At 36.0% G+C, this 27,976-nt stretch overlaps 1 protein-coding gene across 19 annotated transcripts in view; it reads left to right on the plus strand.

Moving 5' to 3' along the window:
- The window catches only part of LOC127986809 (protein NLRC5), a 229,160-nt gene extending 202,646 nt beyond the window's left edge, over positions 1–26,514 (plus strand). For 18 of the 19 annotated variants that reach the window (XM_052589059.1, XM_052589055.1, XM_052589045.1 and 15 more), the window contains one exon: positions 1,203–2,098. In XM_052589059.1, the coding sequence (XP_052445019.1) occupies positions 1,203–1,256 (54 nt within the window). In that variant the 3' untranslated portion in view covers positions 1,257–2,098. Of the gene's footprint in view, positions 1–1,202; positions 2,099–25,743; positions 25,907–26,382 lie in introns of those variants that run through there. The other variant, XM_052589044.1, reaches the window with a different exon arrangement.
- The last annotated feature ends 1,462 nt before the right edge of the window (positions 26,515–27,976 follow it).

The raw sequence follows: 27,976 nt of genomic DNA on the forward strand, positions 1-27,976 counted from the left end.
TAATCTACAATGTACATAATGTATTCATTATCTCTATGAGTTTTATGTCTTTAAAAAACAGCACTGTGTAAGTTTGATAGCAAATTTAAGCAACTTTAAAGGACTAGTTCACTTCTAGAATAAAAAAATTCTGATAATTTACTCATGTCTTTCTTTCTTCAATTGGAAAAAAAAAACTAGTTTTTTTTTTTTGTGAGGAAAGCACTCCAGGATTTTCACCATAAAGTGGACTTCAGTGGTGACCAAAGGGTTGAAAGTCCTGATTGCAGTTTCAGTGCAGGTTCAAAGGGCTCGACATGATCCAAGCCGAGGAATAAGGGTCTTATCTAGTGACACCATTGGTCATTTTCTAAAAAAAAATAATAATAATCCTGGCAAGTAAATACATATGCTACTTTTTGACCACAAATGCTCATCTTGCACTATCTCTACTTCACGCATTATGTAATCACGTTGGAAAAGTTACTCAAAGTACCAACCCACTGTTTATAATGTGAATAAGCAAAGAAAGTCAAACCCCTATTACAAAAAAAGTAAAACAATGATGTCAGATGATTTTGAAGTTGGAGGAGAAAAATGAGATGGAGTTTTTTGCCCTACCTTTCTGAACTGAACTACACAGACAAAGAACTAACCAAGTGTGACTGATCATTGACTGAGAAAATGACTGATCATTCCACTAGCTAAGACCTTTATTCCTCGGCTGCGATCATGTCTAGCTCTTTGAAGCTAAACTAGAACACAAGGAACGTGAGGAAACTGGGTGACGGAAAGTAAGGACTCCATGAAACAAACAGGCAGGGTAAATAGGCAGGGTAATGACTATGAAGTGAAGACACCTGAGTGCAATTAACAGGAGTGCAATTACTTTGATGAAGGGACAAGGCCTTGTGGGAATTGTAGTGCCTAAGGTGAGGACTAATGGACACCCGGGGAAACACAGACCAGACACCGTGACACATGGTGCTGAGTAAATGAATAGGACACTTTTATTCTGGGAGTGAACTAATCCTTTAAATTGGCCTGTTTTAACTAATGTAGAGGTTATTTTACAAGCTTTTATTAGTTACTTTTTTTATTATTATTAGGTTTAGATCTTCACATTAGACATTTGATTTGTTTTAATGAAACTAAGCTTATGTGATTGAATGACAGCTGTTGGTTTAGTGTTAATACAAATGGTCATTTTATTTTATTTACAGGTTGATCGGAGAACAGATGAGTACAGTAAACAGGAGACTGGCTCTTCAGTATAAAATCTTCATCAATCATGTAGTGGACTGTAGGATGGTAACACTTAAAATACACCTTCCACTCAACAGTGTGGAAAGTTTTATTTCAATGTGATCAGGTTTATGTGGACAAACAGGCAGTTTCCACCTATTAATAACATGCATTTCAAATGTGTCTCAGTTCAAACATTGTCAAGACTCTCTCTTCTTGTTTCTTCCCCTCTACATCACTTTCACTTCAGTGCTAAGTGCCGTTTGTTGACCGTGCAGTAATACATAATGTTCATTTATTCAACAATCCTCCTTTATTGTATTAATAGTGTAAAGGGGAAACTCATTAGCTGGTGTGCCAATGTTATTCATAACTGGATACTAATGCTTTGAAATTGAATATGAATTGAAATACAATGTATTTCTATGTATTTCTATGTAAATAAATACTTTATACTAAGTTTTATGCACAGATGGTGCATCAACCTTAAACATTTTTTTGTACAAGACCTGTATGCGACTGAGTATTTAGTGGATTTGTCTGGAGACTAAAGGCTAAGAATTTTTTTAACTTCACATTGTTGTGTCTATTATTTAGTGTGCTCAGTGGAATACCCATAATTCCTTGCACTTTAATAATTTATTATAGTAAATAATTTATTCAAAGCATGACGCATGAGATCCTTCTGTGCATAAGTGGAGTTTGTAATTAACAGGTCTTTGAGTTTTAAGTAATATTGTGATTGTTTTATTGTGAAGTTGTGGTTTCTGCTTTCACTTTGTTGAAGTTTCTAATTGTTTTTGTGCATGTTCATGATGCTTAACTGTAATCTCTCTATGTTCATTAAACATGTTCATGACGATTACAAGGGAAATATTCTGCCTCAAATTATTCTCCTCAGGACTGAGTGTTACTAGTCAAACTGAGCTCAACAGTGTTAAGTTATTTATACTAAATTATAGTGATGGCAAAATGAACAGTTGTTCATATACATATTTTAGACTGATGATTTTAAGGACTTTAATTAATGACATAAAAATATTAGATCCTGTCATTGTTATTTATAATTTTATTAAATGGTCACATTTTATAGTAATTATATAAATAGATATATCTGTACTATATAATCTATCATTTAACATAACTCCTATGAAACAGGTCAAGTAATTCTCTACTCAGAATAGATCGTGATATTGAATATGTCGAGTGGCTTCTCTGTTCTGCTGCTGTTACTTCGGAAAGTCCAAAGTCTTTTTTTTCCTCATTCATTTGAGCTATGACAAGGTCTAAAAGTCCAAACATCCACAGTATCAGATAATGTGTCTGTCCTTTAACTCCAGTGTGTAGAGAGACAGAATCTCTCTCAGTCAATGATATTGACTTCACTTCATTGGAAACACCTAATGAAAGGAACAGTTTTAATTTGTCTATCTCTGTCAGTAACCGATTCAGTTGAGGTTAGTGAATATTTTAACAGTCTGTTATCAGTGTGTTGATGTGTTTTTGTTATGTCTTGATTTTTTTGTTCAGACATGTGCTTTTATTTTGAAGTCTTTGGTCTCCTGCCCTGTATTTTCTGTAAAGGCAGACTCTTACTGCAAGGAAAGACAGTGTGGAAAGCAAATGAACTGAGAAATTGTCAAATCAATTTATTTATATTTAATTTTTTACACTCTAAAAGACACACTAAAACTTTTTTCATTAAATATTAAAATGGCGTAAATGTATTGTAGAAAATAATTAGTTTCAGGAATACAGTGACACACATAATGATATTCTGGTATTTGTGTGACTGTTCGGAAGGAATTTGTTGCCAGAGCCGTAACATGCATAGCTTGACATTTGAGCTATAGGGCAGTATTTCTCACTGAGTGTTTTATCACAAAGGATTTTGTGATAAAAAAAAAGTGAGACTTAATGGAGTAAAAAAAAAAAAATATGTCTCAGCTTTACCGTCTGGGCAGAACTATTATTCCAGCCACCAAAGACAGATCCGCAAATAACCTCCCTGATCTATCTCAACTGCTATTTGTGCCCAAAAATACACATAAACTAGATGAAACGACTGGCAACATGGGCACTATTTTCTCTACATTAGAAGCTGTTGCCCCCATCAAACTGAAAAAATTTAGAGAAAAATTATTATTCTTTAGCTTGGGTTAAACTAATTTTACTTTTTTGGATCAGCAGCTATGCTAATGATGTCTCTGTTTCTCTGTTTTGCCACAGGATTTACATCCCCTGGTAACTAGGATTTACACAAGCTCCAGTCTGGATCCAGAACACCTGAGAAGAGATGATGCTGACCCTCAGAGGACCTCAGATGATGCTAACCCTGAATCAACAAACAGAACTAACAAATATTGCTACAAGTGTGACTGCATAATATAATAACTGTTGTTAATTATGTTCATCGTCTGGCTTACTACGTCTTGTATTCATTTTTCTGAAAAATCTTGTCATACGTGCACAAACTGACAGTGACCACTTATAAGCTACTACTAAATATTGTAGAAACGTAATTTTCTGTAAAGTTGCTTTGTAATGATTTGTATTGTAGAAAGCGCTATACAAATAAACTTGAATTGAATTGAATGTACAACAACTCCCTGCAGAAATACACATGACTGTCATTGCCAGCAAACACAACCACATCATTATTATTATTTATTTATAAAGAAATGTTAAAATGACAGTGATGGAATCAAATATAGCCTAGTCTTGACATGCGTGGTACAGTATTTTCTACAGTAGCTTATTGCATGTATGACTCTCTATCTCTCTCTCACACACACACACTTCACACAGAAGCAGCACTCTGTAGATCAAGTTGACAGTCTATTTCTGGTCTTCCAACTTTTAAAACCAATGGCAGTAACGGACAGATACTGACCTCACAACAGCAGCCACAAACAGAGCAAAGACGAATTAGAAGAAGGTTTTTTTTTTTTTTTTGGTCAGTTAAAACACCCCAATACTATAACAAAACTGTTCAAACTGTTTTAAAGGTTTTTAGTAGTTATAACCTTATTTCAAAGACTAAAATAGTAGTTTTAATAAATCAGCATGTTCTTTGGCTTCAGATCTCCAAACTGATCTCATCTTCTTGCCCCTTCGGCGTCAATGCCTCTCGCTTACCAATGAACCAAATCCCTACTCTGTAGTATGCTATGGTAATAGCATTGGTAGCACCTCATGCCAGAAAGAATTACAGTTTGTTGTGACTGGGTCCATGACTTTTTAATTTCATGAAAGGTAACTAATTAAGGTAGTAACAAATTAATCAATGGCAGGGCAGGGTTTGTGCTTTTCATTCATCTGGTAGACTTCATGCCACATGATCTATTCCAACCACTGATCTATAAAAAAAAACTAGTGGTGGGCCTTTATCGGCGTTAACGTGCTGCCATAACGTGAGACTCTTATCGGGCGATAAAAAAAATCTTGCCGTTAATCTATTCTCAAAGTTGGGTTGGGAGCTGGGTCTAGGCGAGCTATGATGACTTTCACCCTGATATTTTATATAACCGACTGACTGAGGCCAGCCTAAAAAGATGTTCAGGACAGTTGACGGGCCACTGCTGCACATCGTCACGAAAGCTTATCTTTTTCACGTGTTTTCAAGACACCAGATATAATTTTTGATATAAAGCAAAACTCTAATACTGTGAGAAATGTTGAAGGTGTCTGAATAAATGTAGGTTTGATTGTATATGTTAGCAGGTAAGAACGATGGTAGACCAGGGAGGGGTGCAATTGACAGTCTTTAATAAAGAAAATAGTCTTTCTCAGAATAAAGAGAACAAAAATCACGGACTTCTTTCAGCCCAAAACAGAAATGGCCAGACGACAGGGTCTAAGAAAAAACACAAATCTCCACGAGGGCAGAGGCAGGGACCCCGGGATGTCAACACCCAGTCCATAAACAGAGGAGGTCGCCGGCGGTGTGAAAGGCCAAGGGCAGGTGCTGCACAGGTACTCTGCAAACAGGCACAGCCTGATAACACACAGTCCTATGACAAAATTACTCACAGTAGAAACAACGACAAAACCATCCACGGACAAGACAGGACAGGACTTGGAAACAGGTGTGTCTCACGAAAGGTCATCGAATAATCCGACAATGATACAGGGCTAGAAAGAGAGAATAAGAAGCAGAGACAATCAAGGGCAAAAGAGGGACAGGTGAGGGAATGAAAGGGGAGACGGCTGAAAGTGATAATGAGCGGAGGAGTGGGTAAGTGTGCGTGAAAGAGTGAGTAAGTGATCACAAGAGGGAGACAGAGAGAGGGGAAAAGACCAGGATCATGACAGTATATTTCATTTTTACATTGAAGACTATCCAGTGCTATTTTACATTTAATTATTTGGTTTCTGTACCTTGACACCTACAAACTTGAAAAAAACTTAAACATTGGTGTGAAACAGGCATAATGTTGTTTGCACCTTGTGCAACGTGGAATTAGTTTACAGCTTTTTCAAGCACTTTGTGATGCATTTTGTAAACAGGAGATGAGCCCCTTTTCTAATGCACCACCTAGCTTGATAAACCCCTTCTCAAAGACTTACTGTTTGTCAATTTTATTTGGGTAGCACACATATTCTGAATGCCTTCGGCAGAATTTGAATGAGCCATTTTAATCTAGATTAATCTAGATTAATTTCAAGATCACAGTGAGAATATTCTAGATTTTAAAAAATAATCTATGCCCACCACTAAAAAAAAACCCTTTCACACAAAGCATTGTAAAAAGAAAACTGGTATGGGGACCTATGTTTCAGAACTCTTCACATATGACTGTCCCAGCACTGATCACTGTTGTGTCATCTACACATCATTTTATTGAGGGAATCTGAGCAGTAAAAAGTGAATCCAGGACAGAGTTTGGGACACCACTGTGGTGCTCCAGTATTCAGGGTCAGATTTCTTAGTCTGATAGTCTTTGACTGTGTTCATCACTCTGTGTTTGTGTGAAAATGGAATAAGAACAATATCATAATTTAATGCTGTCATCATACTATTTTCAAACCAGTGAACTGCTATCAGATAGATTTCTCCATGAAGGCCTGTACTCTCCAGATCAGGGCCTGTCCAGACTCTGTCTGTGACACTAAAACACTTGATTTTCAGTTGATCTCAACACTAAAACAATATTATATAATATGAAATAATGCATGAAATTGGTAAATGAATTACCTTCTTGTTGAAATGACCACTAGATGATATCCCAACTCCATTTGCTAATTTGAAAACGTAACACATTGTAACTTATGTATGATTTGGACTACTGGCCTCACACGATTTTTACAGAGGTGGCCAAAGTAAATATGATGCTCAGGGGGTCTATAAACCATAGAGGCGCCCCTGAACAGAGTATTAGTAGACTGGTCGGATTAGGGTTAGAATAAGTTGCAAAGTTACTTATAGTCAGTAGAATATCTGTTTGGAGACCATTACAATAAAGGGTTAGCAGATATTAATCAAACAGTCTACTAATACTCTTATTGTCAACAGAATGCTCAAAAGTGAAAATCAAAATAAAGTGTTTCCAAAGACACTAGAATTGTATTGCTGACGGGAAAGTATCAATAAGTGACATTAAAGTTATATAAGCTCAAGTTTATTGTAAAGTAAATGTAATGTAAAAGTAACAAAGATGCAGGGCTTAAACAAAGGCATCTAAAGTCACTGATGTCAGTGCTGTTATCTGTTCAGTCTCTAGAGGGAGCTGTAGTTGTGACATCTGCTTTAGCTGAGAGTTATACCCCCCATCAGACTTCTGAAGTCAAGTAGGCCTACAAATATTGATGTTTTAACAAAGAATCAGTTTTACTTGTTCAGAATAATAATGCTAGAACATTTTTATTAGATTTTTTTCAGGCAGCCCTAATCAATTATGAAACATTTTAATAATAATATTTGAAATCATTCCATACAGAATAAATATACAACTCTGTCTGTCATTTGAGTCAAATATAGCCTCTACCCTGCACTATTTTGTAAGTCGATGTGTGTTCAGTAAAGTATGTCAAATTGTTTGCTGAGTCCTGCTCTGTTATTTAACATCCATTAAACTGTTTGCAAATCCACTTAAGAGCCAGTGGTGAAATTCAAATTGTGTATCTCAATTTTGTTTTGTCCGGTAAATCCTTTTTATTTTATTTTATTTTTTAATTTTTTTACAGAGCTTCCACTGTCTCCTCAGGAGGATGGTGGTTTTCTAATTTTATCAATAAAGCTTTTACAATCCTTTCTGAGAGTTGTCATGAGTGAACTAATGTTAAAGGATTGAGCCTTACTACCTGTGTCAGTCATTAACATGCTGATTCACCCAAAGCTCAATACTGTAACAACTTTATGCAGTTTCCTAAACTTTTAGACCTATTGTTCAATGCAGACCTCAGTTTCTTTTCAATTACATTAAGAGTCATGTTTACCCTCTCATCTAGACTGGGTCATAGGATCTCTAGAGTACAGAAGAAGAGACTGAGTAGCTGTGTCTCATCTAGGCTGGGTCCACTGGAGGTCGCATTTTAAGGCTGCATCGGGGAAGTCTCATTTAAGAAAAGTAAGCATTCAATTGCAAAGTAAAAAATAAATGATAGTATTTTAAACCTCACAAGGAATAACAGTACATTTTATTATGGTTACTTTTCTTAAATAAGACATCCTCAATGATGTATACAGCCTTCAAATGCAATCCTAAATGTTCTTATGTTTGGATTGTGTGTGTGTGTGTGTGTGTGTGTATAACAGATTTTCACCATGGGGTCAATAACAGATTGCTCTTTTGTACAGTATTTCTTTTGTTGCATCAGTGAACCTTGGGGGCCAACACCCTGTCACCAGTTTGTGGTTTGTCCCTCCCTGGACCTCTCTTGATAACAATAATTACATACATGTTAAAACTCTCAGAATAATTATTTTTAAGTAATTTTAAACATTTCCTTCACAAATAAGAACCGTATACTATTACACTGAAGGAATCAAAAGGTAATGCCATGATACTTTGTTGGCACCTTAGTACTTAGATGGTGCTACGATTATACTTTGGTACAAAAACATAGTGATGTGATGTTTTATTTTCTGAAATATTCTTTATTATTATTCATTGGTGGCCAGTTGAATTGAGATCAGTAAAACACATTAGACTGGATTCACCGGTTGTCAGCATGGTAGCAGATATATTTCATATATTTTTCAATATATTTTTTTTTTATAAATATGTTTTAGAAGACGTACACTAGTGTTAAATAGAGTGAATATATACACAAAGAAGTATCTTTCCAGAAAAGTTTTAAAGCTTGTTTTAAGTTTTTATCGCCCCCGCGTGTCCTGATGTGAGAATGTCTGATTCATCAGTAAAGGACAGACTTTTACCTCACAACTATATATCCACGACCAATCAGAACACTGTTTCCTGTTCAGAATATTTTTTAAAAAAAGTTACAAATAGCTGTGTCTCATTTAGAAGGCAACGTCCTTCGGAGGGCGCATTCTAAATGAGACACAGCTATTGTTTCAAAGCATTGTTTCACAGACTAAACTACTCATATGAACACAACAGTGTCAGAGTATATCGTTCATTGTTTCCATTCGCAGTTCAGAAATAATGGGTGGAAAAAGTTAGATAGATAAAATGAAGGTTAAATAATGGCGTCAAATAGGTACTGATCCTAGGAAAAAGCTATTTGGAGGCGTCCATTTCCGTAAATCACAACCAGATGTTCCCTCTTATTAAAACAAAAACATTTCTGTTTGGTCAGGATATAGATTACTGTATAAGATTTATAGCGTCATGTTTCATAGGAAAATTGATTAAGCTGACAGAATTATATGAACTTGATCTAAAACAGTTTAATTCAAGACTCAAATTGTGCTGCGTTTTTGAGCTTCAAGGCAAATTGAGAATGTTGAAACAACCAGTTAACGTTTAACCATGAACAAAGTCTACAAGCAGAAAAGATCGTAAATGAAAAGAATTGGAGTCACATCACGTGAAAGTGTCTTAAAGGGGAGAAAGAGAAAGCATTCTGCACAGTGTTCTGGCTGCTGAAGACCGTCGTACTACAAGTAAGTTTTAAGACGTCATTGATTACAGTTAGTGGCATGTGAATGAACAGTTAATGTTTTTTTGAAATTATGTATTATGTATTATGTATTATGCATGTATTACGGGGTATTTTTTAATTTTTTAAATCCCGCTTTTTATTTTCCTGATGATGCGAAATCGAAAGTAACTTGACAGTTAGGCAGCAAAGCACGTGGTGAACGTTGCTAATGTCTTTTAATTTGGTTCAAAAGAGAATGTAATAAACAACCAGTGATTAGCAGTTGAAATTAATAAAATGCATTCTGACGTAATTAACCAATGCTGTATAATAGCTAATTGTTAATTTGTTGCGTAAAAGTGAGTCCAAAATATATAAAACTGCACAGAAGGTTCAGTTCCCCCCTCTGTAATATATTTAATGCTAAAATAGTGTAAAAATGATGTAGTTATGTTTCGACATTTATAGCTATATATTATGAAGAGTTGTCTGAAATTGTTACACTACAGGAAATGTAATAGGAGACTTGTTGTAGCACTTATATATCATTGCTCTATTGTTGTTTTTGATTGCTTCCATTGTCCTCATTTGTAAGTCACTTTGGATAAAAGCGTCTGCTAAATGACTAAATGTAATGTAATATAATGTAATATTAACAGTTAGATTAGTTTCAGAGCCTGTGTTCTTTTTTTACAGCTTGTTTGTTGCCAACTCAACACTTGTCAATTTTTTCACTTCATGTCCAGGTAGTGCTGAACATCTGATTGTCTTCAACACAAAGATAACAGTGCTGTTTTTCAACGGCAGTTTATCTGCAGTATGTCAGAGGAGCGAAGAAAGGACTCTCCGTCTGAGATGAGCGTCTCACTGAAACAGAGGTAAGACTGAGTCTGTTACTGTAATCATAAAAGTTCAGTGGTGGCTGTAAAAATGGATAAAATGATGTGTTCCTTCCTCTATAACAGTTTATAAAATTCAAGCACTTCTCTAGAGTCCAGAGTCGAATAAAGACATTGTTTGCCCCTCAGTTACAACATTACATTTCTCTGAAATGAAAAGGCATTAGTCATGTCACAGCAATGCGGATAGTGACAACAGTCGGTTAGCTGAGGTATTTAAACATTGGGGATCTGCCAGGTCTCACAACGTAGTTTTTGTTTTTGTTGCTCTAACTCAGAAGAGTAGAACATGTTTTTGTTCAAACTGATAAAATAAACTGTCTGTTAAATTGTACTTATTCTAATTACCATCTGAATGAAGCCTCTTCAAATGAGACTGAGAATGAGACTTTTCGTTATTGTTAGTGAAAATGTGGGCCTACATGTGTCCTTCAGTGATGAAACACCATCACAAGCTAAAAGGTATTTAATGTGCTCTACATACACTATTTACATTCCTTCACTGTTGTGTCTGTGATTGAACTTGACTGATTAAACAGAAAACCAAACATAAACACATTCTTCTGTTCATAGTCATTAGAAGGGCAAATGCTCTTCAAATGAGACTGAAGAAGCTCCTTTAATAGTGATTTCTCTGTTCTTGTCAGTGAAAGATCAGGTTCAATTGTGTCCAGCTCTGTGAAAAGTCACCATTCAAAAGGTGATGGACCAGACTTCACACTGTAAAACCCGACAAGTTAACTTAACTTAAGGATATCTGTTTACTCAAACCGTTTGAGTTAAGTTAACTTGTCGGGTTTTACAGTGTAGGTTGTTCATGTTCATGTGTGTTTTTTTCAATGTTTATTTGTTTTGTGAAAGATCTGCAGCTTAAATCATCTGTCTATGAGCAGCGCATGTATAGTTATTCTTTTGCATTAATTATCAGATAAAACAGGTATTAAAATTAGTGATGTATTAGTTTACTGTGCAAAATAATAACATATGTTGTGAAAATAATGATGAAACAGATTGATGTATTGTGCACAATTGAGAAATGGATACTTCTGCAGATAAATCGCAGCTCACGTCTCACGAGGTAAATATTTAATAATAAAAAAAAAAATCTATGTAATACAAACATTTCCGAGAAATAATTAATTTGTACATTTATATAAATGGTTAGATAAAAATACATTATGAATCTGTGTGTACACACCATGAGTTCAACTTTTATTTCGTGAACAGTAGTGAACATTAGTGAACATTATGTCTGTATACAAAAAAAAGTAGACCCTTTACAGATTTGATTGATGTATTGCTCTTATCTATATAGAGGGTATTTTAAGTTCTTTTCGGGGTTATCAGGAGAAGATGACTCAAAACGCATATATGCGTTAATCGACTCGAAAGGGTTAAATTAATTCACCAGACCCAAACATACACAAGTTTCAAATCCACTGGCTCAGTTAACATTTATAGTATAGTAATAATAGCAGTGTATATCTTCTTTGCATTTGAAGTGATATTATAAATCCTGTAAATATATAGAAGGTAATATTTGGATTTCTCCGGTTCTCTGCACTGACGTTTAGAAGAACAGGAAATATCTACGCACACACTCACGAGACCGGAAATCCAAGATGGCGCAGATTTGCAACTAGCCCACTGTTGAATAAAGTATTTTTTTTCCTTTCTGCATACAAAAAGTTTTCTCGTAGCTTCGTAAAATTACAGTTGAACACCTGATGTGACATGGATTATTTTACCAATCTCCTTGCTGAGTTTCTGGACCTTGATCGTGGTAATTACTTTGCTGTCTACGGGAGGGTCAGAGAGATTTCAGAAATCATCAAAATATCTTAATTTGTGTTCCGAACATGAGTGTTCAAAGGGAGATGTACCGAACTTCAGTGAGAAAACACCATGTAACACGAGGTATTTAATGTATCTCTCAAAGCATTTAACAGTGACCCTTAAATATTTAATAATATTATTCATCATTATTAAACAATCAATATCTCAACCCCAACCCCATAATCAAAGTGAGTGATACAACAATGTATCACAAGGTACAGTAGTTTATTTGCTCATACAGTGACTTGAATATGTGAGCTGTTATGTGAATGCTTAACTATGTAGCTGGAAGAATCTCCAGTAATAGTGTTTTTTCTCTCTGTTCTTTGTGTCTTTAGTGTAAGATCAGGCTCACATGTGTCCAGCTCTGTGTCTGTGAAGAGTGACCGAATAAAAGGAGACGGACCGAACTTTAGAGGGGAAAAAACATCACCTTCAAAAGGGTATTTATTTTGTTTTACACTACGGTGATGTTAACTAATGTCTTCATTGTGGTGTATGTGATGGAGATGGACTAAATAGAAGAATAAATCAGAGAACACAATGTCTGCTTTACTATTTACTGATCTCAGTCTGGAGCCTTAATACTGTAATACAGTTCAAGAGGGTCTGACTGCAGATTTGCACTCTCAGACACTTGCACTTCCGCTATCACTGTAAAACACGACAAGTTAACTTAACTCAAACGGTTTGAGTAAACAGATATCCTTAAAAACCTGACAAGTTATGTTAACTCAAACCATTTGAGGAAACCGATTGCCTTAAACCATTTAAGTTGAAAAAAACTAACAGTTATGAGTCCTCTGAACTTAATTCAGTTGAGTTCACTGAAAGAAGATATACATTGCAATTAAGTAATTAAGTGATTAACTGAGTGATAACTGTGAATTAGTGATGAACAGCTGCTGTCAACAAACAGAATCACTGAAGAAAAGAGAAACACAAGAACTACTACAACTGACTTCTGACACAGACTTAGATGAAATCAACTGAAATAAAATACATGAAATCTCTCAAGATCTGATTAAACAACCCCACAAACAGCATCACCAGCTCTACTTATTAATAACCAGACTGACTTTATTTCTGTCAGACGTCTACAGAAGATCTTATTGAGAATGAACTAAGGTTTAGATGTTGATTTATTGTTTCATTTGAAGTAACCATGTGTTACTTTTCATGTGTGCATAGGGTTTTGATTCATACCCAACATTTATGGTTCATTGCTCATTGTATACTTATTCTAATGCATGTTTTGCACACACAAATAAAAATAAATGAGCATAAATGAATAAGTATACGACAGTATAAAACAGAATAGCCAAAGCCTCAAGCACCACATTGTAATCGGTAATAAATCTGATTGAAAAACAAAAAAAAGGAAATAAAATTCAAGTTGAAAAACCTCTCGTCTTAAAACTATTTTCAAGTTTAGGATTTAGGATGGTATTTTGAACCATTTGACTTGCCGTACATCCAGTCGTGCTTCTTGCGCACGCTAGTTCTGATCGTACGTATAGTAACTCGGCAACTATGCAATAATTTTAGTATGTTTGCGTAAAGGGGAACAGACATTCCGAGGGGAACAGAATCAACTGCTACACCGGTCTTGTCTTTTTCTTGCAGGACCCTGTACGTTATAGTGCTAAATTAGGTTTAATTGTTTAATCACCACCACAGTTTCTTGTCTCCATTGGCAACATGCACGATTTGTGTCGATCGCAATTGTCGTAGGTAGCAGAGAGTGCAAGTAGCGATTGCAAGTGACATTGTAATTTAGTTTCTTTTTTCTTGTCTTCACCACCTGACTACTGTCGCAAAATGTTGAGAGATTCAAACAAAAAGTTATCAATGAATAGAACAAAATAAAAAAATAAAGACTGCAAGTGACATCGCTAGCGGAAGTGCAAGTGTCCGAGAGTGCAAGTCTGAGAGTGCAAGTGCAAGTCTGCAGCCAGACCCTTTTCATACAGTTACACAGGCAACCACAAGGAGGCATAAATTCACCAAGGAAAATGATCTTGCAACCAAACATGAATATATCCTTCAATTTATTATTAGCTTTTGTAACATTATACTGAATAATCTCATTTTCCTTCTGTTTTTTGTGTCATTAGTGTAAGATCAGGTTCACATGTGCTCAGCTCGGTGTCTGTGAAGAGTGACCATTCAAAGGGTGACGGACCAATCTTCAGTGAGAAAACACCATGTAACACGAGGTAATTGTTCTCTTCCTCCAACCATCTTACAGTGATCCATTGTTAATTTATTACTAAATTATTCAAATCTGTCATCATGCATAACATACGGTAGAGAATTAAATCGAGATTTATGATTTAATTCTGTAAGATTTGCTGAAATATTAGTCATTGTACCCCAATATCATCAAAACAACTAACAAAAGTTATTTCATATCTTTTGCATTATAGTGATGTTATGTTCTCACTGTTGTGTATGTAATAGAACTTGATTGAATACAAAAATTAATCACAGAACATAATGTATCGCAAACTGTTTAATCTTTAATGAACGTTTCGGTTCATACATTCACCATGAAAATACAGAACAGTTACTTTGCAACACAAGACTTTTAAATATGACTGAATTACGTTTGTGTTGTTGTTGTTTTTTCTCATTAGTGTAAGATCAGGCTCAAATGTATTCAGCTTTGTGTCTACGAAGAGTGACCATTCAAAAGGAGATGGACCAAACTACAGTGAGAAAACACCATCACCTTCCAAAAGGTGTTTCATGTTTTCTGTTTTTTTTTTAATCATAAAACTGTATTTCCCATCAACCACTTTTATGTGCTAATAAAGTACTGTAGGTAGCAGTGAGCAGCTGGTTTAGCAATGGTTTGATCATATGATATTAACAGCTGTCAACCTGATATTTATTATGTGATTTCCTTCTTTTTGTGTGTGGTTTAGTAAAAAAGGACATAAGTCCACAGTAAATATTGGTGAAGAAATTACACGGTGGCAAGCTCTGAAAGCACAGAAGGGATTGAAGAGTGATGTGGAACTGGCAACTTTTCTTCTCAACAGGTGAAAACAAAACATAACAGTTGATTTTTTTTTTTTTATTTATTCAAATAAATTACAAAATAAATGGATGTACTATGCCGAAATTTGTAATTACTTTTTTTCCTTCAAATAAAGCCAAAAAGCATAGTTTTGAAATGTAATGTGCTTTTTTGAAGTAGATTGATTATGTGCATTGATCCATATAACAATGAAAATATGAAATACACTGTAAAAAATAAATGTAATTTTAACTGTAAAATTTTGTAAAAACGCTACGGAAAAAAACTGATAATAGGTTAACAGTAAGTTCCCGTACTATATACAGGGAAAAACTGTAAAAGATCTAACAAAGCATTTAATGTAAATTTACAGTAAAATTCTGTTAATTATACAGCTTTTAGAAGTAAAAAAAGAACAAATCAATGTATAATTTACAGTCTAAAACTGTAAACTGATATTCCCAGAATTCCCTGCGTGACACTCCACGTTTGAAAGTATTTTGTTTAAATAATCATGTTTTTAAATAGTTCTTGTTATCAGTTATGTACATTTGAGCTTTATGTTACATCTTCTGTTGCTTAATGAAAGTTTTTTGCATTATTTAAGTATCACGTGTGTTACCATGATGGTGTTTTGTGTTTCCATAAATGTGCACCTTCTATATGTTGATATATACTTCTGCTTGTGGTGAAGCTACTTGTGATGAGCTTTGATACTTCATGTGGCTTTCTCTTATACAGTACCATCTTTATTATTATGGTGGTTGTCAGTATTTTCAAGGTACAAAACAGATTTAATTTTGTGTGTTGTTGAATTTACTGGTTTATATTCACATTTTCTTGTTTGTAAATTACAGCTTTATATTGTAAAATTAACAGTTTTTGACGTAAATGTGTTTACAGTTTTCTGTATTTTTACAAAATTATTCTGGCAACCACAGCTGCCAAAAAGTTTTTGTAAAAACAACAAGAAATTTTTTACAGTGTACAATACAATTTTTTTAAGTTAAATTCAGCACCATTAAATGAGATCATACAGTAGAGTCATCAGGTTCATGAGGAATTCATATGCAACTGTATTAAAGTCCGTTATAACAACCAAAAGGACAGTGCCTCCACATAACTCTGTCCCTCATGGTAACTGAGCCAATAGTATGCATAAAAAAAAATTTAAAAAAAAATCCACCTTTATTTTGCTACCAGGGTTCAGTTTGAGAAATCGGACTCAAACTACAAGAATTACCGCAACCGCAAGAATTTCAGTGAAAATCTCCTCTGCATCTTCAAGGCAAGTATAAATTCTACAATTAATAATAAATTAACATACTAATATGTTATTGAAAGAATAGTATTTAATTTGTATTTTTTAAACACTTTTTAAAACTTAATATAAATAGATTTTTTTTCTTGTTAACTGATGTCCTAACAATCCCTCATTTTTGAAATCTCTACTCAAAAATAAAATAGTACTCATGTTTCAGCTGTGTGACAAATTAATGGCAGTGAATAAAAAAGCACATTAATCAAGACACATAAAATTCCTGTTGATTATTGGATTTGATCCATACAAGATACTCTGTATCTCTGTTTGTGTGTTTGTATTCATCAGCACTTTACCTTGCTGATAGTCAGTGCTGGGAAACTTCACAAGTTTAATTTGTAGTACACCTAAATTGTTTATTAAATGTATAGGTATAGGACTTATTTTTGCTTGCTTCGTTTTCAGGATCTTGAGAACAAAATAATTGTGTTTATAAAAAAGGAGCTGGAAAAGTTTAAGAAAATATTAAAAGGAGAGAGAACACAGTACTTTGTGCAGGACTTCACAGAGGAGATGCGTGACATCAAAGAAGCAGCTCTTGATATCACACTCTTCTTCCTGAATGATATGAAGCAATATGAGACTGCAGATGCTCTACAAGGTAAGAGTTTCATAGGCATAACAATCTTTCAGTCACTCTTAAAAAATGTAAAATTATGCATATCTTTTTTTTCTTTTTTCTTGTGTTAGATGAGCTGGTCCTCTTTCAACAGCAACCACTAAAATCAAACCTGAAGAAGAAATATCAATCTGTATCTGAAGGAATTACAAAGCATGGTGACTCCAAGCTTCTGAAAAACATCTACACAGATCTCTGTATGACTCTGAGTGTTAGTAAACAAGTTAATACCCAAAATGAAGTAGGACAAGTTCAGGCTGCTGATAGACGACATGAATCACGAGAGATTCCTGTTGAATGCAAAAATTTGTTTGAAGCACCTGAACACAACAAGGAGATCAGAACTGTACTGACAAAAGGAGTTGCTGGCATCGGAAAATCCATCTCTGTGCAAAAGTTCATTCTGGATTGGGCTGACGGTAAAGAAAATCAGGATATTACTTTCATATTTCCTCTTCCATTAAGAGAGATGAACTTAAAGGAGAAAGAAACACAAAGCTTGACAAGTCTTTTACATCAGTTTTTTCCAGAGATAAAAGGACTAAACCTTGCAAGAAATTATAAATTTAAATTACTGTTCATCCTTGATGGTTTGGATGAATGTCGTCTTCCTCTGAACTTTGATGGTAATGAGACTTGTCGTGATGTAACATCACAAGTCTCTCTGGATGTTCTCCTCACAAACCTGATCAAGGGAAATCTGCTTCCTTCTGCTCTCATCTGGATCACCACCAGACCAGCAGCTGCCAGCGAGATTCCTCCTGACTGTATCGACCGGGTAACAGAGATACAAGGATTCAATGATGCACAAAAGGAAGAGTACTTCAGAAAAAGATTCACAGATGGGGATCTGGCCAGTGAAATTATTGATAATGTTAAACAATCAAAAACTCTTTTTATCATGTGCTACATCCCAGTCTTCTGCTGGATTACAGCCACTGTTCTCCAAAACATTTTAGAGGAGAAAAGAAATAATGAAGTGAAAAACTATCAGGCTGGTGACTTCTCCAAAACACTGCAGGAATCAAATACTGAAGATACTCCCAAAACTCTGACACAAATGTACACACACTTTCTCCGCTTTCAGATGCTGCAGAGCAGACGAAAGTATGATGGACAATACACACCAGATGTTTACTGGGATAAAGACGCCATGCTTTCACTGGGGAAAATAGCATTTCATCAGCTGCAGAGAAACAATCTGCTCTTTTATGACAAAGATCTGGAATCCTGTGATATTGATACATCTAAAGCATCAGTGTATTCAGGCATGTGTACCCAGATCTTTAAGGAGAAAAAAGGGATCATTCTTGGTACCACTTTCTCCTTTGTTCACTTGAGCATTCAAGAGTTTATTGCAGCCCTTTATGCACATCTGTTTCTAGACATCCAAAAGCAAAGTGTGTTTGTTCAAGACTCTATGAAACAGGAAAAACATGAAACCATGATTGATTTGCTGAAGACTGCAGTGGACAAGGCACTCGAGAGTGAAACTGGACACCTGGATCTTTTCCTTCGCTTTCTTCTTGGTCTGTCACTCCAGACCAATCGTCCTCTCTTACGAGGTCTGTTGACACAGCAAGACAACAATGACAAGAACTTCAAGGAAATAGTTAGGTACATCAAGAATAAATTAGAAGATAAGAATATGTCTCCAGAGAGATCCATCAATCTGTTCTACTGTCTGAATGAACTGAATGATCAAACTCTGGTGAAAGAGATTCAGACTCAACTTCGAGAAGGAAGTCTTTCATCTGCTGATCTTTCACCTGGTCTGTGGTCTGCTGTGGCTTTCGTTTTGTTGACATCAGAGGAAGAGATGGAGGAGTTTGACCTTCAGAAATTCAAGAAATCAGACGAGAGTCTCTTTAGGCTACTGGAAGTTGTGAAAATCTCCAAAAGAGCTGTGTAAGTAATATGTCATGTTTTTTTCTTCTGAAAAAAAAAATCTCTATAGTTCTTAATCATTAATTTATATTGGGAGAAATTATATTTTTACTTTGTACTCAGGATACTTTGTATTGTTTTTTTGTCCTTCTAGGCTAAATGATTGTAACTTAACAGATGAGAGCTGTTCAAATTTGGCTAAAGCTCTCGGATCAGATAACAATCTGATAGAGCTGAATATGAGCAATAATAATCTACAGGATTCAGGAGTAAAGCAGCTCTGCATTGGACTGGAGAATATTACGTGTAAATTGGAGACACTGGAGTAAGTTGTGACAACAGACAAATGTCATTATTTTTCTAGATAATCTTTGACAATTGTGCATAAACAATGTATTGTTATACAAATATATATATATATATATATATATATATATATATATATATATATATATATATATATATATATATATATATATTCCAATGACTGTTGATTTTTTCACTGCCTGATCTCCTTTGTTCAGAAACATGGGCAAAATGCTTAATTTACATATTTTATTTGATTGATAAGGATGAGAAATTATTATAATGTATTCATGGTGGTGTTGATCCCATATGAATATTTGCCTGCTCTGTCTTTTTCTTTATTGTGGAGAAAACACATTTTGTGGTAGGCTAAGGCTCATATTGAGAAAAAAATCCCCGCCCACTCCGACCGTTTGGAGCCTGGTTGAGGATGGTAGCACTCCCGTGTGGGCGGCGCCCTGGTGATGGGGATATCGCTTGGGAGGGGGAATGTGACGAGTCAGCTGTCTCCTCCCTGATTGTCACCGGCACCCCATCCTAAATCGCCGCCCTTCACCAGGCTCCCGACTGGAGTGGGTGTGTGAGAGGAGGGGCGCTGTACGAGTCAGGGCTGGCGGCGTGTGATGGGGCACACCTGATGTGAATGGAGCCTCATCATCGCCGCTATTTAAAAGCCCACCGCGCCTCTCCTCGGGAGACCAGTTTCTTCCCCGTGCATGCATACTGGTGTCCTCGTGGATCCAGGAAGGGTGCATTGAGGGACTCCCGTGCCACCAAGACGTGAGCTGCCGGACCTGCGATTCGGATGGGAACCGCACCCGTTTACACGGCCGTCGGGCCAGGATGCCGGGCCGTCCATCCCCTACCAGCGCCGCGGCCAACGAGAGAGATGCGGCCGCTAGAGGAAGCCGCTGCCCCTCGCATCCCGGACCGAGGAGGGGAGTGCGTGCGGCCGCCGGACTCCGCCCCTTGCCTGGACCCTTCCTCGATGAACACTGCCCGACCTACACAAACCCCGCAGCACAACGAGGACACCGGATTCCCTGTTTATTTTGGACACTCTTCCCCTTTGGCCACTTTTCCCCTGTTTATTTTGATTTCTGTTAATAAAAGCCTCTCCGAGGCCTGACGCCACGCACACTGTGTCTGTCTTGTGCTCGTCCCGTGACAATACTTTGACAATTGGTTTATTTCCAGGCTCAGTAACTGTGATCTAACAGAGGAAAGCTGTTCAGCTCTTGCTTCAGTTCTCAGTTCAGACTCCAGCAGTCTGAGGTATCTTGATCTGAGCAATAATAATCTGAAGGATTCAGGCATAAAGCTGCTCTCTGATGGACTGAAAGAGAACTGTAAACTGAAGAATCTCAGGTGAGTTTATATAGTCTTGTAAAGTTAAAAAATGAAAAGTTAAATTAATTTTAAAAATCATACATTTTTATTTCTGTAGACTCTCAAACTGCAGTATCACTGAAGAAGGTTATAAAGCTCTGGCTTCAGCTCTGAGATCAAACCCTTCACACCTGATAGAGCTGGATCTCACAGGAAATGATCCTGGACAATCAGGAGTGAAGGAGCTCAGTGATTTACTACAGGATCCAAACTGTCAACTGAAGAAACTGAGGTGAGAGAAATATTATTTCAGTAAAACAATCATTTAAAAAAAAAAAAAAAAAAAAATCAAATTACATTTTTAAAAAAGTTAATCAAAATAGACCGTTTCTCTCTCACACAACAATCCAATGCTGTTTTTCATCATACCATGTTCAGTAGAGAACTGAATTGAATCCTGCTTCATCTTCCTTTTGCAGGTTTTTGAGTCCTGATGCAGATGAAGCCTGTCTATATGTGACTGGAATTGTGGGTAAAAACCCCTTACTTGTGAGAAAACTGAATCTGAGTGAACATAAACTAGGAGACACACAAGTGAATCAGATCTCTGCTCTACTGCAGGATAAACACTGTACACTCAACACACTGGTGTGAGTATTTCATATGATTTAAAATGTTACATTAATTTTAACAGTGATGTTACTGTAGTTAATAATACTATCTCCTTTTTGTGTGTGTGAACACAGAACCACAATAAGGTGATGTATTGAAATTAAATAAGCCCAGAGTTCAGTGGAAAAGAGTTTAAAGGGGGGGTGAAATGCTCGTTTTCACTCAATATCCTGTTAATCTTGAGTACCTATAGAGTAGTACTGCATCCTTCATAACTCCAAAAAGTATTTAATTGTATTATATTCATAAGAGAAAGATAGTCTACCGATTTTTCCCGGAAAAACACGAGCGCCTGGAGGCGTGACGTGTGGGCGGAGCTAAAGAATCACGAGCACCAGTTGAGAAGCTGTGACAGCTGTGAAGGCTGAAACTGAACGAGAGCAGCAGCAGCAAGGACTCGCTCCGAGCAGGGCTCGAACCCGGGTCTCCGATGGGAGGCGGACGCACTAACAAGGAGGCAGAGATATTTTAAGCAGTTTTACTCCCCGCCTGTGGTTCCAACACACAATCGTGACCCTTTTTCGTTGGTATTGCATCATCCTTAAGAAATAAACGATACGCAAATCCGTCGTCAAACTGGGCTTTGTTTGTAAAACAAGCATTTTAGAAATGCAGGGAACAAACACAAACACTTGCACAACTCCGTTGATGCTCTGTAAAAATAAACTCCATCCACTGATCCCTTAATGCTGTTTTTTCTTTGGTAATCTTTGCAGGGTTGTCTTGCCCTGGCAACCAAAAACAAACTCCTTTTGTGACATTTCGCGACGCTCTCGCTCTGATCAGTGATTGTCTGTGCACAGCCTCTCTCTGCTCTGCTATACGGGAGCGCGCGCTCTTCCGGCAAACATGCCCTCAGGTAGGGCTGGGCGATATATCGAACGATATGATCATGCGCATCTAATCAGTAAAGCTGCTTCCGTGATCACCGCTAAAATCTCCATCACCTGCTTATAATTGGAGTGGCGTTTAATAGACAGCAGAGGTGGGACTTTCAAGTCACAAGCAAGTCTTCAAGTCATATCCAAGTCCTCAAAGGGTTAAAGTTAATGAGATAATTAAGTGACTAATTAAATGATGATTGTGCATTAATGATGAACACCTGCTGTTGTTGAGAATTACAGAGGATCAGATGTTGATGTTTTATTGGTTAAAGTGATGCAACCATAATGGAGATCAGTGTTTGCTTTAGTGGGGCTCTTGACCCTTGACTGTCATGTTAGATCTCTTTATGTAGCATTGCATGAGGTGCTGTAAAGCAGAGAGAATAAATTAATCTGTATGTGATAGGTGGTCAGATTACAATCAAATTAACATTAGCTCTATTTAAATTAAGCATAATCAACCCAGTAAAACTACACTATGGGGGAAAAAATTAAAGTGAATTTTAAATCTACTAAGTGCATACAAAATTTGAAAAACTATACTCTGTAGACACACACAGACATCAAGAACCAGCATATGACTCTCAACAGTGGTGACAATCAACAAAATGTTGCATGCTGGGTAAAACCTTAGTAAAAACTCCCGTCATGCACTGCAGTATGAAAAATTGTCACCACTGTTGAGGATCGTGTGATAAGTGTGTTTGTCTAAAAACCTGAACTGATTGTCTCCTTTTGTGTCTTTCAACAATGAAGCATTGTGATTTTTTTTTTTTACTTCAGTTCAGTAATAGCTGAGTTTCAGCCTACTATCCAAAGATAAACACAATTTCATGATGTTCAGTCATCATGAGTTAAAAGCAAAAAAAGCATGAGAGCATAAGACAAGATGTTACTGCAAGGTTTGACTCAGCAATGCGTACATGTTTGTTGCTAAAACAATATTGCAATTGTTTTGAATCAAATTGGTTTAAATTAGTAAAAGGGTCAAGACACTACTTAAAGCAAACCTTGACCACAATTATGGTGACATAGTGTTTTTTTTCTTTTACTTTTTTTTCAGTTGAAGGCTGTGGCTAAATTCAGTTGTAGTTCTTGTGTTTCTCTTTACTTCAGTGATGTTGATTGTTAACAGCAGATGTTCATCATTAATGCACAATCATCATTTAATTAGTCACTTAATTATCTCTTTAGCTTTAACCCTTTGAGGACTTGAATATGACTTGAAGACTTGCTTGTGACTTGAAAGTCCCACCTCTGATAGACGGAGCCGTAGATCGCTGACAAGCCACGCCATATCGCGTTCATATCGAAGGCGATTCATCTGCGATAATGAACGCGATATGGCGTGGCTTGTCAGCGATCTACGGCTCTGTCTATTAAATGCCACTTCAATTATAAGCAGGTGATGGAGATTTTAGCGGTGATCACGGAAGCAGCTTTACTGATTAGATGCGCATGATCATATCGTTCGATATATCGCCCAGCCCTACCCTCAGGACCCATATAAGGAAATTCCGCTCCATCTAACGTCACACAGAACCATACTCGAAAAAAACTTTCCGAAACTTGTGACAAACCGGAAGGAGTATTTTTGGAACAGAAATACTCCTTCAAACGTACAACTTAATTTTTGAAACTTTGTCCATGTTTAGCATGGGAATCCAACTCTTTAACAGTGTAAAAAACTCAATATGCATGAAATAGCATTTCACCCCCCCTTTAAAGTTTTACACAGCTGACTTAACAAGAGAATAATTATTTCAGTTATCAAGCCAGTAATTACCTCCGTTATTGTAGAGGGAGAAAACAGATTGTAAAATTGCAGTAGTTTATTCTGAGACATACTTTTACTTGTGATGCTGAATTCGGAGCTCCAGGAAACAAAATTATGATGAAAGTGAGCAGAAGTTTATTGAAAAATCTTAGTTGTGTCTTTCTTAATTTTCAGCTGGACTTCATCTGATCAGCAAAAAATTAAAAATTACAATACTAAAGCAAAAGCACTGCAAAATTACTGATTTAATTTTACAAATTTGTGTCATGATGATAAAAACCATAAGATGGGGAGATTTCTTTCTATCTTTAACTTATTCGTGAAGATTAAATGGCAATATAAATTACTAAACTAAATGGGTAAATAGAGAGAAAAAGTAACTTGAAAGAGATAAAGAACAAGCATAAATGAAGTGCAATGTGTGTTTGCCCTCTTGAAGTGGCACACACACACATGTTTGTTTGTTTTTTGGAAAAATGGGGACATGGGTTATGTCCTCATAAGTCACCCTCTCCTTGTAATACCTGTGTCATACCCATGTCATTATACATACACACACACACACACACACACACACACACGCACACAATCCTTAAATTTAGTTTTTCATAGATCCATTGTCCTTCTCTCTCTGTCTTCAGTCTATGTGGATGCAGTATTACAGAGGAACAGTGTCACATTCTGACTTCAGCTCTGAAATCAAACTCATCACACCTGAGAGAACTGGACCTGAGAGGAAATAAAATAAAAAACACAGGAGTGAATCACTTATGTGACATACTGAAGGATTCACACTGTAAACTGGAGAAACTGAGGTCAGTAACTTTAAAATACTGAACTGAAATGTATAAAATCACTTTAATTTAAACCAGAACAATTCATGCTCAATCAATTGTGAAGAGTCTGAGTTCACAGTGTATTTGTGAAAAATAATTAAGATTTGTTCTGTGATCTGGTTCTAGTAATATCACACATTAGCAACTTTCACACAGTAATACCAGTAAATTGCCATAAAATAACCGGAACAACTTTCCTGGTAAATTAAAAAAATGCGCTGTTCACTGTTATTCCGTATTTGTATTTGCTCCTGTTCAGGACGAGACGACAGAAAGCTTGTTTGTTTTCTATATAAATTATGATTGCGCTGGCACCTGTCCCAAAAAGCATGCTTTATCTTGCACTCTCTGCACAAAATATTGGATATAGTGCACATTTATCTGGGTTGAACGTGTTTGAACTGTTTTATATCTTTAGATTTTATTTTAGACTATTCGTGATTTGAGAAGGCTAAATTGATCAAACATAGGCTATGATCAACTCTCTGTGCTGGCCGCTTGTTACTTTAAAAACAAAACTTTTAGGCTTATTTAACGATCAAAAACTACTCCAAACATACAAAACTGAAATATTTTAATAGCTGAAACAGTAGTAGGCAATATTGATGACCTGACTTTGTCCTGTGAATGCATTGCTCTCGGAGACAGTTAACAGTTAGTTATTTTATCATACGTCACTGAATCACTAACAGTTCCCCTAAGATGACGGCAAATTTCTTCATCGGCCCGTAAAGGAGAAGCGTTTTAATTTCACTGTCGCTCCAGTTGGATGACATTTCTTTTATTTTCATAAACCGTGCTTTAATGCATCCCATTGTTATGATTGGTCTTACGTCACTGCGTTCTGAACTCATACGTGTTCATACCAGTAATTTTCCTTCTGCATTCACACACAGCAGAATTCCGGCAATTTACTGGTAATGTTACAACTTCTTAAACCAGTAAATTGCCGGAACGATTTTACAGGTATTTTTTTAAAAGATCCTGTTCACACATGATCTCTTTACAGCAATTTACTGGTCATTTTCCAGAAAGGTCTCTATGTGTGAAAGGGCTTATTGTCTGTTTCTTTCTAGTCTGAATGACTGTGGCATTACAGATGTTGCTTGTCTGGCTCAGTCTTTAACAAACACGAAAGCACTGCAGTTTTTAAAAGAGCTTGATCTGAGGAACAATAACATAGGAGTCTCAAAGGAGCAACTCAGAGATGTGCTACGAGACTCTAACTGTAAACTTGAGGTGAGTAAAATGACCCTTGTGGTATAAAAGAAAGATTTATTATTCACCACTGATATGTGGAACTCTTGAAACTCATTTAGCTTTATTGAAACTAAGGGTTTGGGTCAGAGCAAACCAGTTAAATAGATGTAGATAGATCCTAAGGGAAAAAATCAGTGCAGATTCCTGCTTCAGCTCAGAGCATCACATGATCACTATCTTGTTGGTGAGATGTCTCTAAACTGTACTTCATAAATGAAAACCCACAGCTATTAGGAATTCATTGTTTATACACACATAATTTATTTTAGAGCAAATAGAAACAGTTTCAAATTGCATTATTTTAACAAAAACAATGTGAAGTTTATTATACTGTGTTACCGTTTAAAATAATTATTAATGCATACAGCTGGTACCATACATGGACATGTGGATTAAACTGAATGACAAATGTTTGTTTAGTGTTCATATAAATTATCATTTTGTTTTATTTACAGGTGAACTAGAGGAAGATGTGAATTAGCAGGGAAAAAAAGCACTGAATGTCTTCAGTAATAGGCCTGATAATCATAATGATTCTGAGACTAAACTAATCCATAATGAACTAATTAAAATATTGCAAATCATAATTTTGATAGTCAAATTGAGATCTCAAATATATCAAATGCAACACAAAAGTGAAAGTCAGATTCCCAGTGAAATGCTTTCAGACAGCAAATACAATGAGTTTGCTTCCTCCTTTTCTGAGAAGATCATCAATATCAGGAAGGCGATTGGCACATCCTCAAGTAATGCAGAGGTCAGACAGATTATACAGACAGATACTATTTTTGAAGCAATCGATAGCAAAATTAAAAGTGCAGCACCTAAAATCGTCAACCTATTGTCTTGACACACTTCCCACATCTTTTTTCAAAAGTGTGTTTAACTGCTTAGAAGCAGATCTTAGAAGTCGTGAACACCTCACTTCTTTCTGGGACATTTCCAAACTCCTTAAAAACTGCAGTTGTTAAGCCTCTTCTGAAAAAGAGCAATCTTGATAACACCATTTTGAGCAATTTTAGACCAAAATCTAATCTTCCTTTTATAGGCAAAATTGTAGAAATGGTAGTTTTTAATCGGCTTCTGTTTGTTAACAGCAGCTGTTCATCACTAATTCTCAATCAGCACTTAGTTAATCAATTAATGACTTAAATGCAAAGTTTTAAAACTTACATGGTTTAAATCAAGGCAATCTGTTTACTCAAACGGTTTGAGTAAATTTTACTTATCGGGTTTTACAGTGCTATTTCTTTTGTCTGTTTTCTTAATTGCAGAATATTTATCATGTGCATCCAGTTCTTCGTGCTGTCTTTGCTGTAAACTGGTTTAAAGGGACAGAAGTGAGAGACTTATTTACCCTCATTTGATAAAACCGTTTTGAAAAAAAAAAAAAAAATTACATTTAGAAATTTCTAGAATATCTGTTTCGGGTTTTTTATTAGTGAAATTTTCACTTATTTTTTACAAGATCTTGAAGTGTTCCTGTAGCTCAGTGGTAGAACATTGCATTAGCAAGTGCAATGTTGTGGGTTCGATTCCCGGGAACACATGATAGGTGAAAATTGTCAGCCTGAATGCACTCTAAGACGCTTTGGATAAAAGTGTCTGCTAAATACATTATTTTAATATTAACTAGTAGTTATAACTTAGTTAAGTAGATTTACTTAATTTACAAATGTGTTAAATTTACTTGAAAAATGCTTATGCAAAAACTTGCCAAATAAAAATTAAGTAAATTTACTTATTGCTTTTTTTCAGTGTAGTAATGTTATCTGTCACTATTTAAATAGCATCTAAATGTCTACTGAATCCACAACTGTTGCTATTTACACTTGGACTTGGACTGGTTGCCCCACAGTTTACGTGGTCCGCCTGCTGTAGTGATTCTGTAATGTTCATGTGTCGTATGATTGTGTCTGTGTTTAAATGTTGAATAAAGTTTAGTAAATTGTCATAGGCTACTGGTGCTTTGTTTTCTGCTTTTGTATTTGCCTTATTGTTATAATATAATTGTTAAATTTGTGATTGTTACAATATATTGTTGTTATT

The sequence above is a fragment of the Carassius gibelio genome, chromosome B22 (genome assembly GCF_023724105.1).
Source record: "Carassius gibelio isolate Cgi1373 ecotype wild population from Czech Republic chromosome B22, carGib1.2-hapl.c, whole genome shotgun sequence".
Lineage (NCBI taxonomy): Eukaryota > Metazoa > Chordata > Actinopteri > Cypriniformes > Cyprinidae > Carassius > Carassius gibelio.